We start from the raw sequence: 15,203 nt of genomic DNA on the forward strand, positions 1-15,203 counted from the left end.
CGGAGTATGAAATTTTCAATAATACAAACTAGTCGTAGTTCTAACCCCTTTTCGGTGCAGCATTTTCTTCCCCATTCATTTTTTGCTCTCCACCCTCAAATCTATACCTTGCCATGTACAGAGCTGTGTGAGGGGGTTATTTTTTGCATAACAATTTTTACTTTTCAGTGACATTTATTTCATGTTGTGTACTGGGATGGTAGGAAAAAAAAATTCCAAATGTGGTGAAATTAGTGTAAAAAAAAATTACTTTCTGGTGGGATCAGTTTGATTCTCACTGTGCGCTCCAAATGATACAACTAGTTTATTCTTTGGTTCAGTAGGATCTCTGTGATACCAAATTTATGTAGGTTTTATGAATTTCTGAAAATGTATTCAAACATGTGACGCTAATAAAGTCTTTATAGGTAGATTTGTGGTGGTAGGTTCCCTTTAAAGGTAGATTAGGTGGATCAATGGGACGTGAGGCTAATCCTCACGTCCCCGCACTTTTTTGATAACTGTTATTAGATATATATTCAAATTTACTTATGCGGCTACTGGGGCGTGGAGTAGCCGCATCTGAGGTTACACGAGGCGGCTACTCCACGCCCCGGTAGCCACTTTACCCCTCCTACTCACCCATCTTCGGCGCGCAGCTATGCCCTCGTCCGGTGATCCTGCCATCTGCGCATGCGCAGAAGAGCAGGCCCGCGCCTGTTTCAGAGCAGTGACCGCGCAGGCGTGGGCCTGCTCTTCTGCGCATGCGGCAGGATCACCGGACGAGGGCGCGCAGCTGCGTGCCGAAGATGGGTGAGTAGGAGGGGGTAAAGTGGCTACCGGGGCGTGAAGTAGTCGCCTTGTGTAACCTCAGATGCGGCTACTCCACGCCCCAGTAGCCGCATAAGTAAATTTGAATATATATCTAATAAAAGTTATCAAAAAAGTGCGGGGACGTGAGGATTAGCCCTTAAAAGGGCTATCCTCACGTCCCATTCATGCACCTACCACCCGATCTACTTTTATAGGTAGATTTGTGGTGGTAGGTTCCCTTTAATGTACGGAACTGTAAAATGTCATTTTTTTTCTGTGAGATTGTTTCATTGCTGCCATTTTGAGGACTCTCCAGCCTTGTCAATTTTTGTGATGTAAAATGGTGTAAAAGAGGCTTTTCAATCATTTGTGCGCTATTATCCGTTATGCGGTTCACTGCCAGTAATAACAGTTTTTATATTTTGATAAAGCAGAGCATTTTTGTGACCTGGTGAGACTTCACTTATTAGGGATTTTTACAACTTGTTTTATATCAGTTTTAGGGAAATGGGGGCAATTTTAAATTTTTTTTTTTTTTATAGGGGCAAATTTAGCAAGGAACACATATGAGTGTTCCCTGCTTTTCTTTTATAAAGATCACAGATAAGTGGTCTAATGGTAACAGCCCATTGGATCCCGTATCTGTATAGAGAGAAATGCATATAGCATTCTCCCTGCAGCCTCACTGTAAACAGGGGACTGATAACCGCCTGTCACACTAAAGGATCGGGCTGTCACAGACAGCTCAATCCTGCTGATGGCATGCCACTGTGTGCATGATTGTACACAGCCAAGGGGATAGGTGGAGCTACTCCCCACAGCTCCGGTCACATTACCTTCTATTGGCTCTGGTGATGGAACACGCTGCGATCCGGACTACAGTGAGCTCTGGCAGTGCCCGGAGCAGTCAGCCAGTGCCTAAACAAAATCACCAAGCATATTTATATGCTTGGTGATTTTTTTTTTTTTTTTTGGGGGGGGGGGGGGGGGTAGTAAATCTGCCTCTACATGCGGCAGACGCTTGTAGCGGTGTTATCGCGACCACTGCATGGGATCCTGGCTGGGCAAGCACACAAGTGTTACCAAAGCCTTACATGAACAGTAGCAGGATTCTATTACACCAATTGCAGCATGTTTAGATTTCACTTGGGAGAGTGTAGCAGAATAACATTCAGATATGTTGTTTTCCTCTACTGCAAGGTTACAATAGACAGCTCTAAGACACTGATGTGAACGATAACTAGTAATGCAGTTTAGTTAACATTTATTGTCAATAACTGGTGCACAGTTAATATAGCAACTGCTTTGTTAGTGCAGACTGCACACAACTTTATAAAAGAGCATAGCTAAGTAATCTAAAACAAGATTTCAAATACATATAAAATTTACAAAATTTAAAACCCATAAAAAAAATCTAAAACTTTGTATCATAATTCTGTCAGAGATCAGGTTATGGATCCCAAATAGTATTACAAAAGGAGAAAGGGTAACTGTACATCATGTGCTTTGTAAATATACATTAAAAGTCCGTATGGTCCGGTTATGAAAATATAGACAGCGACTCTGGAGGTTCCATTGTTGATACAGCATGATACCTGTGTAGGAAGAGGGAGAAGAATTAATTTACAGCCACATATAATATAGAACAGATTCTTCTAAAACCCCTGGAGTTGTATGGAAATGTCTGTGCCACCAATAAACTAGAAATGTCCACATAAAACGCTGCTCATCCTTAGCAGTTATTACCAGCTGTCTAAGCCACAAAGTTATACTATGGTCTGTGCAAAAGTCAAATATGTCCTAGAAAGACAGTACATCTGATCAGTGAGAATATCAAGACCGCTGCCAATGTGACAGCAGGGTGTAAGTAATTAACTACTGCAGTCATCTGACACTGGTCTCTCGCAACAGAAAAGTGCTACATGATTAAAAAGTGTGGAGAACTCCTTAAATGGGGAGGTTAACAGCCAATTTGCCTAGTTTAAAAGAAACCAAAACCAAGAATGATAAACTAAGAACAATTTCTCAGAGCCAGACACCTGGTAATCTTACATTTCTTTTCCATCCAAAATAAAACTTAATTGTGGCAATGAACCCAAAGGGCTCTAGAAGTTTCACAGGCTGTTACATCTGCAGGAGCGCTTCCATACCTCCACTGCAATCCACTGCAGAATGAGCCTTCATGTCTGATCTCTACTGCTGACATTTACAGATTTCAGTGCAGCCATTAGACCAGTGATGGGGAACTTTTTAGCGGTCGAGTGCCCAAAGTGCAACCCAAACCCCCCCCCCCCCCTTATCTTTAGGTGCCACCAACAATTACAGCAGTAACTTATTGATCTGTTTTTTAACAACTTTTCAATCATATTGGTCTGAGGACAGCAACACAGTAGAAAGCTTGAAAATTTGCATTATTCGAGCTTCTTTCCAGGGTCCCTCTGAACACAGAATTGTGGCGCCAGCAGGAAGTCCTTCAGAGATAATTTGGCCCCGTCTACTCATTCTCCCTCTTCCTACAGTCCCAAGTAGCGTAGCAAGTATCACTAAGATTCTTTGAGCCCTTTGTGGGCCCAAGGCCATCTCCCCAGCACACCAGACAGGACTCAGTGCCACCTCTGGCACCCATGCCATAGGTTCACCACCACTGCAGTATTAAAAAGCCATTTAGTTGAAATTCTATACAAGCTAACAGGCAATTTTTTTTTTTGTGGAGCCAATAGACAAAGGTTGTCGTTATGACAATGGAGCCTCCAAGTTCTAGGTGAAGGTAACCTTTTTAGTCTGACTGTCTTGTTTAAATGTAACCAGAAGGTAGAGATTGTACAGTCTAGGTACTGATTAGATACTCTTGATGAATCACTGGTTTTACAGAACACAGCATAAGAAATCCATCACAACTTTAACTGAAGGATGCAAACATAGGAAAGAATCTACAATTCTTCTAAACACTCAACCATCACTTCTGATTTGCAAAGTTTCCTGGAGAGGTACTTTAAAGGGAACATACCTTCAGGAATACCGAGGCATTCCTTATGGTAGATTCCTTTCTCAATCTAATGCCCTTAACTGGATACTTCATTTACATAAACAAAATATGAACTTCAAAACGTGGGGAAGTAGCCCAGCTGAGTGATGGGAGCCAAGGTTACTCCACACCCTAGTCTTGGCTCCTAGAACATCCGCATAGCACTCTTCAACCCTACCCATGCATGATAACCAGAGAATGAGCCAGAGGTTATTGCACATGTGTGGGCACAGGCTGAAGAGCTTAAAGAACATCTACCACCAGGATGAAGATTTGTAAAACAAGCACACTGACACTGGTGTGTGCCCCCTCTGGCAAAGTAAAAAGAGCAGCAGATCCTGCCAGAGATCTGTTGTCAGTGTGCTTAGTTCACGATCCTTTATCCTGGTAGTAGATGTCCTTTAACCTCCTGGTGTGTCCCCATATCACTTTTAGACTTGAGGCTACAGGGGCATGGGGTAACCTTAGTTACAAGCCAGGCTACTCCACAACCCAGTAGCCTCAGCATGTCATTCGGAAAATGAGGAGTTTTATTCAGTTGGAGAGATGAGACAAGGCTGTGTAGAGAAAGGAATACCTCTGTATTCCTGATGGTAGGTTTCCTTTAAGACTTTAGAACAGCATACATGCTTAGATCAGTAGCTGAACATAGTATTAGGAGTTACTCACTTTGAATGCTTGTATTTTTCACGGACAGCCTGTTGTTGGTGGGATGCTGCAGTGAGGTAGGTTTGATGCAAGTCCAATATACAAGGCTTAAGACTTTCCAAGGTATATCCTGTGAATTTTGCGAGTGTGTCTGGCTGCAAACAAGAGTATAAGGATGGCATTTTAATCATTTTATCATATCAAATATTACAATCTCTGTACAAAGGGAAGTTTCAACAACCTACCCAGGTCTCCTCATTAATTGTATAGTTTGCGATGACGTACGCTGCAGCAGCAGTGACTGAGGGCAGGTATCGGAGGAAAGGGTCTGAATCTATCAGGCTGAGCTCCCCCAAATACTGAAAATAGAAGAGTCAACATTTTGATCAACTGATAAGTAGTAGTTTGCAGTTAATGCAATGTAGTATTTTAAGCCATTCAGTACATAAACATAGCTGGTGTGCATGTGTTGTGGACCTGACCACATGTTGGTTAGCTCCCACACATTGATCCAATTTATAAAGTAGAGCCATGTGCATTATAGAAGTGAACACCTACCAGACACAAGCTTTCCATCTTTGGAGACACTGCCCGATGCCTGAAGTACTGATTGAGGTATTGGAGGATAGTTGGAGCCGCAAGGTCAAAAGAAAGAACTTTAAGCACCAAGTGTTCCATTTTAAGGACTTGTTTCTTGTTGTAAGTGTCATCAGTTATGTAAACAAATTCTGCCACTTCTGGTGGGTAGATCTCTTCAAACTTTCTGCATTAAGAAATATTTGTTAGAACAGTTTATTAATGTAGCTTTAGGGTTTAAATAAAGGCTCAGCAATAGGAGCCAAGAAACCAGTAGTTCATCATTGAGTGATTGGCTTGACATCTCCTGCTGCCAGAGCTACAGAATTTGGTCTCTGGGGAAAGATGCAAGCTGTTTGTTTTGTGTAAAATATATACAATACAATAGTTTAGACTTTGTAAGAACTTACGAGGCCAGGAGCATGGCAGCAGTGCCAACCAGTTGCAGTTTCCCCCTCAATACAGACATTGAGGACAGGAACCGGTCAATGTAGTTCACGGCCAGGTAGAGGGTTTCATTTTGCAGCTTGTACTCTTCACCAACTTCTACCAACCAGTCCACAAGGATTGCACGCATGTTATTTGTTATGTCCGGTTGTTTCTGCATATAGCCAGCTTTAGGCTTACATTTCACCTGAAGGCAAGAACATGAAAATTAAGGTGGTTTTATGGAGTGATCCTACCAAAACAAAAAACCCATTAGAACTAGTACTGCAATCTAGAGAGATAGGTTTCCATTATGTACATGAGCCTTACATAAGTCAGTACAATGGACCTCAAAATCTTGCAACATATGAATAATTCTCAACACCAAGTGAAAAGATGACATTTCTGATGAATTCAGTGCAACAAGACAAAAAAAGCCAAGCCATGTACCATTACGGGGAAACTACAGAAGCTGGAGTAGTCTCAGGAGCCAAACCTAACGGCTCCGAGACAGACAAGTTGCTGGAAAATAAGCGTGTGAGCATAGGTGAAAGCAGGGCCTAATGTTTTGACATTAAAACAATGGATATTGAAGTCCAACAGATCTGCGGAACTGCCCATTGATTACAATAAACTTTTGTCTTCAGGTAGCAATTGTTAATGGAGTTGAAAAATTGGACATGAGCTGTAGTGCTATCCTCCTCCCATCTTAAATTTCAGGATGGCTTACTGAAGCTAGCCCAAGATCTGAAGTGGGTCCAACTTACATTCCTCATACATTGTCAGATTTGTTTAGTATTAGTTTTCAGAATTGAACATAAAGCTGAAGATTACCTCCATTTCTCTGATGTAAGAGTGAATCTCTTCCACATAGTCTGGAACCTCATTACTACTAACTGTCTTTTCCTCTTCATCCACAAGTGACATGTCCATAGGGGATTCTTAGAGACAGAAGTCAGGAAGTAACATTAGAGTAGATGCAGGTGTTCACATGGATAATTTATAATCAATATACAGGCAGTCCCCGGGTTACATACAAGATAGGGTCTGTAGGTTTGTTCTTAAGTTGAGTTTGTATGCAAGTCAGAACTGTTTATTTTATCATTGTAATCCCAGCCTGAACTTTTTTGGTCTCTGTGACAATTGAATTTTAAAAATGTTGGGTTGTCATAAGACTCAGGATTAACACTAAAGCTTCATTACAGACGCCTGTGATAACTGTTATAGCTGATCATTGTAGCCTAGGTCTAAAGCACAATAAATTATCAATATTCAGAGGTCCGTTTGTAACTAGGGGTCGTATGCAAGTCGAGTGTTCTTAAGGAGGGTACTGCCTGTAATCTGAATGGCACTTCTGCATACGAGTGTTAGAAAACGTGCCACACACCAGCCTTGGTCTCAAATATCTAATAAAATGATTCGGTCCCCAATTATTTTCAGTCACTTTAATGATAATGAGGTCTAACAGTTCTGGTAAAATGTCCAATGGTCTCAATAGATTTGGCTCCCTTTAGTGTTTGCACCACTCCCATTAGGACTATTTGAGACAAAGTTGACACTGCAAGTTGTGCAAGTGGACACTGACAGAAGCCTTTATAGACCCATTGAAATAATGGACAATTTAATAGATTTATTATCGTTTTAGTGATGGAAGATTATGGTGTAGGTCCAAAGAAATGTGAGCTAGGCCTTACTGTTGTCCAAGCCCAGGGTTTACATGAATAAGGAGTGCCATTGCAACATATCCTTGTTCACTATAGGCGATTTGGAAGGCACCTTAAGCTTTTGTCATGAAAATGAGATTAGTTTCAGCAGGGGTGATGTGTCATACCTTTATATTTTAATCTTCTGAAACAAGCCCAGAATATTGATCAGTGACATGTCCAGTGGATGCATCCTGCTACAGTCTGAGGTAGCAGGTGCATGGCCATCATTGCCACTGAGCCCCTGTATATACAGATATACAGATATTCAGCTCCACGCTGAACCAGAGCTTTATCTTTATAATCCCCCCCAATTGATAAAAGTATACAATTTCTAATCCCAGACGTCCCCTTTTAAGATCTCTGCAGCAGTTTATTTTCTTAATTTTCACACACTCAGCAAGCCTCATACTCATTACAGTATTAGATCTCGTAAAATTCACCAACTTACCAAAGCTTACATTCACCGGCATCTCTATAGGGGCCAGTGGTTGCCTCTGGCCAAGAGAAATGACTACAGAGTTCAGCTGTTTGAGGTGCTCATCATGGACAGGCCTCTTTGCCAACGCTTGCTTTTTACGGTTTGCGCAGTCTGGTTCATCCACATGAATGGTAAAGGTGGACTGTTTCCCCACAGCCTTCCCTGCTGGGATCCTGCCATAGTTCTCATCATTGAGTCCTAAAGGATTGTGTGCAGCAAGGATCTGAAAGAAAAGTAGAGAATAAAAAATTAATGAATAAAGTTCTATGGAACTGTGCATGCTGTACTCCATGACTAGAATTCCAGAGCAGCAGTACAGACTGACATAGTCAAGAACAAACACTTATAGCAGTACCCATCACAAGCCTTATACACTTTGATGCACTGTAACCCATTCTATGACATAATGGGGTTATATAGATGAATACATAAGACCAAATAGGGGAACTTTGAAAAATACACCCCTTCTTACCAGCATCACCCTGCAATCTGGAACTACGGATCCCTGCAAGTACAGGAGCCATGTGGCTGTCACTGCATGTTGGGGGCCCCAGGACTTTGTATTCTGGGCACATGCTGCACATTGTTCTGCTGCTCCCTAGGGACACTAGAGGCAGACGATGACCCCAGAAGGGCACAGCTCATCTGCATGTTTTAGGAAATGGCGGCTACAAGAATCCTGCAGCCAGTAGAAGGGAGATGAGATATGGCGGTAGAGGCCACTGATCGGCCGATCATGCAGTGACATGTGATCAGGAAAGCCATTGATGACTATAGGAACAGAATTGGCGGGATAGGCTGCAGGATTGTCAGGTGCAGATCTCTACAGATTATGGCTCCCCCTGTGCCCCGGTGATCCACCGCACATACATACCGGAGCCTGCTGCTTGCCTCCCCTGCTGGCCGCCCTGGGCCCCCGGTTCTCGTGCAGCACCCCCAGCACGGTGCGGCCTCCCGCCGGGCCCTGGCCTCCGAGCTGCTTCCTGGGCTGCACGTTCTCCTGGTTCTCATCCCGCAGCACGAATTGCGACATGGTGCGCGCCGCTCCGGTCCCTGATGTACAATGAAGAACTATGGATTAGGGACCCCCTTCCTCCTGCCCGGGGACAGACCACCAGAGACGCCTGGGTGTATGCAGTACACGGGGCCGAGCCCTATCACCGATGTCCAGCCGTGCCCGGTACCGCACCACCACTGCCTGTCCAGCCCCGGCCTATGCCCGCCACTATAATCAGACTCAATCCCAGCGCGCTGCAGTAGCTGCAGATTTCTCAGTTCAAGTAGCCCGCGTCTATTGAAACCGTCCAATCAGAGCCGAGCGCGGGCATACGTCACTTCAGCTACGGCAGCGAGGAGGGACAAAAAGTGAAGGAGAAAGAGAATGCGATCAGCTGTCTGTGACGTCATAGGCGCTCTTTCAGCTGCTGTGGTTGATACGTGTGCACACTGTGGAAGCGCTGCTCTTTGTGTCTGAGCAGATGCATGTATACACTGTGCCGTATATTATTCATGGCACTTATATGTCATGGGCTCAGCATATGCTAGTTCTGTAGGGTATATGATCACTCCAAAGACAAAAAGGCCCTTTGTATTGCCCCATGTTACCATGCCCATGATCTGCCAGGAAGTAGATGCCCATTTCTCCCAAATCATTGTGTAACCAGGGATGTGCTGCCTTAGTATGTGCCATGGGGGGCTGCACCATAGATCTGGCGGCCAAACCTTGTGTCCCTTGCTGGGGGCAGCTGCAGGAGCCCCTGGTGAGAAGACGCTTCTGGCTGGATGAGCGCTGAGCAGAGAATGGGGGCAGCAGTAGTCTACTGCCGCAGTATGTTGTGGTGAAAATGGGATTGATGGGACGCCGATGATAGGAATTATCATAATAACATTGTCAGGGCTTTCACACGATGCGTTGCGTCGCTGACGCATCTGGAAAAACTCTCCCTTTCCTGTTCCGTTTAAATGCATGTGTTTGCAGTCCTCCTGTCTCTATGTTGCGTTTTTGCCTGTGCGTTGAGTTTTTTAAAAGAGCACATTCTTCAAATTGCTTTGCGTCGTGTTTTGTGATGCATTTTTACATTTGTGTTTTGGTGGGAAGCAACTTTTTTTCGTTTTTTAAAGGGTGCAGGAGACAATTGCTTTTATCTGATTAGGATTATGAAATACATTTACAAACTGGTCTTTCAGTCATTTGGTGTTGTATTAACTTTACACTACATTCCAAATTATTATGCAAAGATTTTCCTAAATGGACGATGCAAATGACAGTCAGTATAAAAGTCGTTGCCCGATACAGTATGAATCCAATTTTATTGAACAAACCTCCCAATGATAACAGTAAGTTCTTCAAAATTAAAAAAAAATCAAAATGCAAAGTACCAGATTATGCACAGCAGTGTTTCAAAATATTTTATCGGTTGTAAAGAACTGATAATGGTCGTTTGTTGAATGTGTAGCATTAGGAAGTCACATTCCATGAAATCAAAAGCAATTTCATTCCAAAACATCCTAACAGGCCAAGTTACATGTAACATAGGACTCTGCTTTGATATCACCTTCACAATTCTATCATCCATTGAACTTGTGAGTTATTGGAAAGTTTCTGCTTGAATTTCTTTGCATGATGTCAGAATATTCTCCCAGAGCTGCTGGTTGGATGTGAACGACCTCCCACCCTCATAGAGCTTTTGCTTGATGATAGGGTTAGGGTTAAGTCACACATTTGGCACAAATGGGCAAATAGAACAATTTTGAGACAGTTTGAAGACAAGCTGCCATAACTACGATAGTAAATTGTCCCCAATTATGACATGCAACTCTTTTTTTTGTGGTTAGATGGGGAGTATCACTTTGTATCCTGTGGCTCCCAGAATGGTATATACTATAGCAACAAAGAAACAGGAAGTTAAAGAGGTAGTTGGAAATGTGACCTGCAGAAAAAGACCCAGCTATGTCTTTAAAAGACATTTATGAGGTGGTTCTGTTCTGAGGGAGGATCCTCTGTTCAAAATCATCAGCTCCTGGCCAGAGTTTAGAATGTCTCTTAGTATATACAGACAACCCATTGCCTGAATGATCGCTGTGGAACGCTTTGCTTTTCCAGTGATGGTTTCCCCAGACATAATAACTAATCATGAAAGTAATAATCTGTTTTTCCACAGGTCTTTTCCATAGTGGAGAATCCTATAAAGTGAAAATACGTCAAATTTCAGGATGTTATACACTGAGAATGTCGCAATAGGGATAAATCTAATGAGCAAAACTCTCAATATTGTTGGGTAATGAACAACATGACAATAATCCTTGTTTTCCGAGGAGCGATGGGATCTCCATGACGCCAGCTGTGTCTAGGGAGAAAATCCCTCAAGTCACCATGTGTATGGCTGCCTTTACTTATCTAGAGCCACCACACAATGTAAGATATCTGGCGTCAAGGATTTCACAGCTCACATGCATCTTTCTGGTTTTCATTTGCCTCAAACTAGACAGTGGAAACTTGCTACAGCAGCTGCTCTTGACACTTAGGCAATGAGGCCAAATGGATGTATGCAAAAGGCACATTCACAAAGGAAAGCTCAGCCATGACAATAAAGGTTGAAGCATCCTGTGTTTTATCAGGCTGGTGCTAGGAGCATTTCAGATCTTAAAGTGTTAAAGGTTTTTTTTTGGATATGCAGCCTCCCTGTAGGTATGCATCACTTGGGGAAAAAGAGCGCACCATGATGCAGTATTGTAAAATATCATCCAGAACACCCAATGTGATGCTCTGGGCAATGTTCTGCTGGGAAACATTGGATCTTGGGGTTTGTGTGGATGTTATGTTGGCATGTACAACCTAGCTATAAAATAGAGGTATTTGTCACCAGGACATTGTGCTTGTCAAACTACAAAACATGATCAGGAATACATTGAGGAAGATGAAAATAGTTGAGGGCATTGATTTCCCACATTTTAATCATCCATGATGACCCAATTGTGTCTGCTGTAAATCTTGTGACAAGGAACCATATGACACCTTCATGTTAGCAATCACTACTGGTGTTAGCTCCTTAATAGACCTTGCAACACGACTTAGGATATTAGCCAATCCAAGAGCGCTAACTGAAATCAGTTGTTCCTTCCCTTTGTCAGTACAGAACAGGCCTTAAAGGGGGTATTCCAGGAATAAGCATAATAAGAATAATTCATATTTAAGTGGGTTGTTAAAATATAAGCCAATATTTAATTAGTTTTACTCCCCTTAGCAGTAAAAGGTTGTGAACATACACCAATGGAGAATTAAAGCACTACTGTCCCTTTCATCCGTCTATTGATTTTCTCATGGAGGAATACAAAGGACAGAAGATGACCACTGGTCACATCACATGTCCTGCACCTGCCTGGGCAGGTCATGTGTTCATCACTATGATAGATTGCAGTGCATCCAGTATGGTCAGTGTTGTGGTGAGATGTCATCTCAGTGAGGTAATGTGCAGGGAAAGCAGTTACACACATTATTACTATGGTAACATAGCAGGGCAGTCTGTTACATCATCACTGGGAGCAGAGCATAAGAGGGAGGAGCTGTTAGTGAGAAGTGTGGGATGATGGGACTTGTAGTATCCTGTGGTGACCATATTGGAGATATGCCTACTTTAAAAACACCATAAAAAATGTGTGAATTATTAAATAAAACTATTTAAGCACAATTTTGTGATTAATGTCATGAGTTTTATTGTGTTAATTTATTTACAGCATTATGGGTTTTTGTATCAGATGTTCATATATTATCTTTGGGGTGCCAGAGGATGATGATTTAGATGTACAGTACCTTTGGACTATTTATCTGTCAATAGGAAGGCCAATGGCTAATTTTTGCTCATCAATTTAATTACATCTGAGCTACCTTTGACCTGCCTTACCTGTATAGTGAAGAAGAAATCAGGCCACAACTTATACTAGCTACAAGCAATGAAGAAACTGCTCCTTATAACATGGCTGCACTGAGCAGCTTGAAGACTTAGTCTTTGTAATACAGGTGAATACAAGAATTCCCTGTGAGTACTGCTTTTTCTCTATTGCTGAATAGGCTCTGGTGACCCACTAAGCCCTATACCCCACTGTTCTTAGAGGTCTTGGGTACAAATGTGCTGTTCCTGTACAATATTTAGCATAAATGACACAGGAGACATTCAACATGTAAGGCTTTTCACACAAGTTTTTACATAAGGAATGTTCTAAACTTCAAATGTGACAGTTGTGACCTTGTGGCTTAAAGGGGTTGTCCACTCTTAACAAATAATTGCTATGGTTTGTGTAAGAAAAAGAGACACAATTCACAATATTTTTCCTTTATCAGTTCCTCACAGTTTTCTAGATCTCTACTTGCGGTCCTGCAGCAGAAAGCTTCTATGTTTATACTTCCAGTGGGTATAAATCTGCCCATGGTCTTGACACACAGGGGCACAAGCCGTTATTATCACAGAGAGTAGTAAGAGCCGTATGATACTAACGGTTCGTGCACCTGCCTGTCAATTACAAGAACATGGACAGATTTCTATCCGCTGAAAGCAAACAAAGAAGCTTTCTATAGCTGGACAGCAAGCAGAGATCTAGAAAACAATGAGCATTGATACAGAAAGTATATTGAAGAATTGTATAACTATTCCTTACACAAACCATATCAATTATTTGCTGAGAGTAAGCAACCCCTTTAAGCCATCAGTTTCTCAGTTTTTGTGGACAGTGATTGGCTCAAGAGTCATTCTGTGTTTATCAAAGGAGAGATCCACTGGTGGGGATACCGTATTTTTCGGACTATAAGACGCACTGGACCATAAGACGCACATAGGTTTTAGAGGAGGAAAAATAAGAAAAAATGTTTTTTTCCCTAAATAGTATGCTAAAATATTTAATAAAGTAACAGTAAAGTAACTGGGTGGTGCAGTGCAGCCATGTTTCTCTTTGGAGAGGGGCAGGGGCAAGCAGTGGTCACCTCCTCCTCCTCTCCCGGGCACCGTTGTCCATCTTAAGATAGAATTATGCTGGCACATCAGAGGGTCTCAAGAGTTACCGGGCTGCATATGTATGAGTATATGTGACAATGGTCACAAGAGCTTACAATCTATGAGGAGGGGACACAGGAGATGTCAGTGCTTGTACAATGATCACAAGAGCTTACAATCTATGAGGAGGAGGACACGGGATGTGACAGTGCTTATACAATGGTCACAGGAGCTTACAATCTATGAGGAGGAGGACACAGGAGATGTCAGTGCTTGTACAATGGTCACAAGGGCTTACAATGTATGAGGAGGAGGACACAGGAGATGTCAGTGTTTGTACAATGGTCACAAGGGCTTACAATCTATGAGGAGGAGAGGGCACAGGAGATGACAGTCCTTGTACAATGGCCACAAGAGCTTGGTCTGTGGGATAAAGTACCTTTACAAGACAGCAGCCTCTACATACCAGGCAACAAGGGGTTAAGAGTGTGAGAGCAGAGACCTGGGGGAAGGGAGCACTAATCACTTATCTGATCCTGTCAGGAGAGAAGTTACAGGTCAGACACAGTGCTGTACAGGCTCCTCTTCTCACACTGCCACCAGTCTTCACTCTGAGCCTCCCGGGCGGGCGGAGCGGGGATTGGCCAGAGTCAGTGCCTTTCTCCTCCCCCTCTCTCTCCACTGCTGCTGCGCTCCTGCTCTGCCACAAAGCTTTGTATCGGTGCCCTGAGGACGGCAGAGCTGGCAGAGCACAGCAGGCTCCCGTCCTCCATAGCCTCCAGCAGTGGAGGGCTGAGAGGAGGAGAGGAGCGCAGCACAGAGCACAGCCGCTGTGCTTCACTGTGAAGTCCTGCGCTTACTGCCAGGGGTGCCCTCCATTCCCTCCTGCAGCTACATCTGGACTATAAGACGCACCACTGTTTTTTTCCCCATTTTCGGTGCCAGACAACAACTTATACATACTGCTTTACTTTTGAGGCATGGAGAGGGACTAAAGTCACGCTCGTTGCCCCTCCCCCAATATTTGCAGAATATTTGAGTATAAACCCATCTTAATGACCCCCTTCCTTTGACCACCACCAAAACTGTATAGTGCCCCATATACAATGCCTGCAAATGTAACCCAGCAACCTATAATGCCCCTCCTTCATGTTTCCACCCTCACATATAATTACCCCTCAACATTTTAAACCCCACTTATAATATCTCCCTTTCTGTTACCCTCTACCCCACATGCACCTTATCTGTGCCCCCACTCATACTCCTTTACTGTTGGTCAATCACATATAATGCCTCATTTACCTTACATCACCACTTTATACAAGCACTTTTATTAACCCCCGCCAAATATAATGCTCTAGTGTTGTGCACTCCTAACACTTCATAACTGTGATATTATCACCCCCTGCCCTCCACCCCTTCACATTGAGGCCCCACCCACAATCCAATAGATTTTTATTATTTGTATAATTCACAATAGAAATAAAAAAAAATCATAATAACCTCACAGATGCCTCAATGCAGTTCTGTCCATCACTCAAGACTTCTTGGTGCAATGATGACAACAC

At 42.9% G+C, this 15,203-nt stretch overlaps 1 protein-coding gene across 1 annotated transcript; it reads right to left on the bottom strand.

Annotated features, from left to right (window-relative positions):
• Nucleotides 1–2,039: 2,039 nt before the first annotated feature.
• On the bottom strand, nucleotides 2,040–8,920 carry CCNA2 (cyclin A2). Its single transcript, XM_072119345.1, has 8 exons — nucleotides 8,526–8,920; nucleotides 7,622–7,874; nucleotides 6,302–6,408; nucleotides 5,452–5,675; nucleotides 5,024–5,228; nucleotides 4,711–4,824; nucleotides 4,487–4,620; nucleotides 2,040–2,387 (listed from the first exon to the last, which is right to left on the bottom strand). Exons 1-8 carry the CDS (start codon nucleotides 8,682–8,684, stop codon nucleotides 2,333–2,335), a joined length of 1,251 nt encoding a protein of 416 aa, XP_071975446.1. The 5' UTR covers nucleotides 8,685–8,920; the 3' UTR covers nucleotides 2,040–2,332.
• Between the last annotated feature and the right edge of the window lie 6,283 nt (nucleotides 8,921–15,203).

The sequence above is a fragment of the Engystomops pustulosus genome, chromosome 1 (genome assembly GCF_040894005.1).
Source record: "Engystomops pustulosus chromosome 1, aEngPut4.maternal, whole genome shotgun sequence".
Taxonomy (NCBI): domain Eukaryota; kingdom Metazoa; phylum Chordata; class Amphibia; order Anura; family Leptodactylidae; genus Engystomops; species Engystomops pustulosus.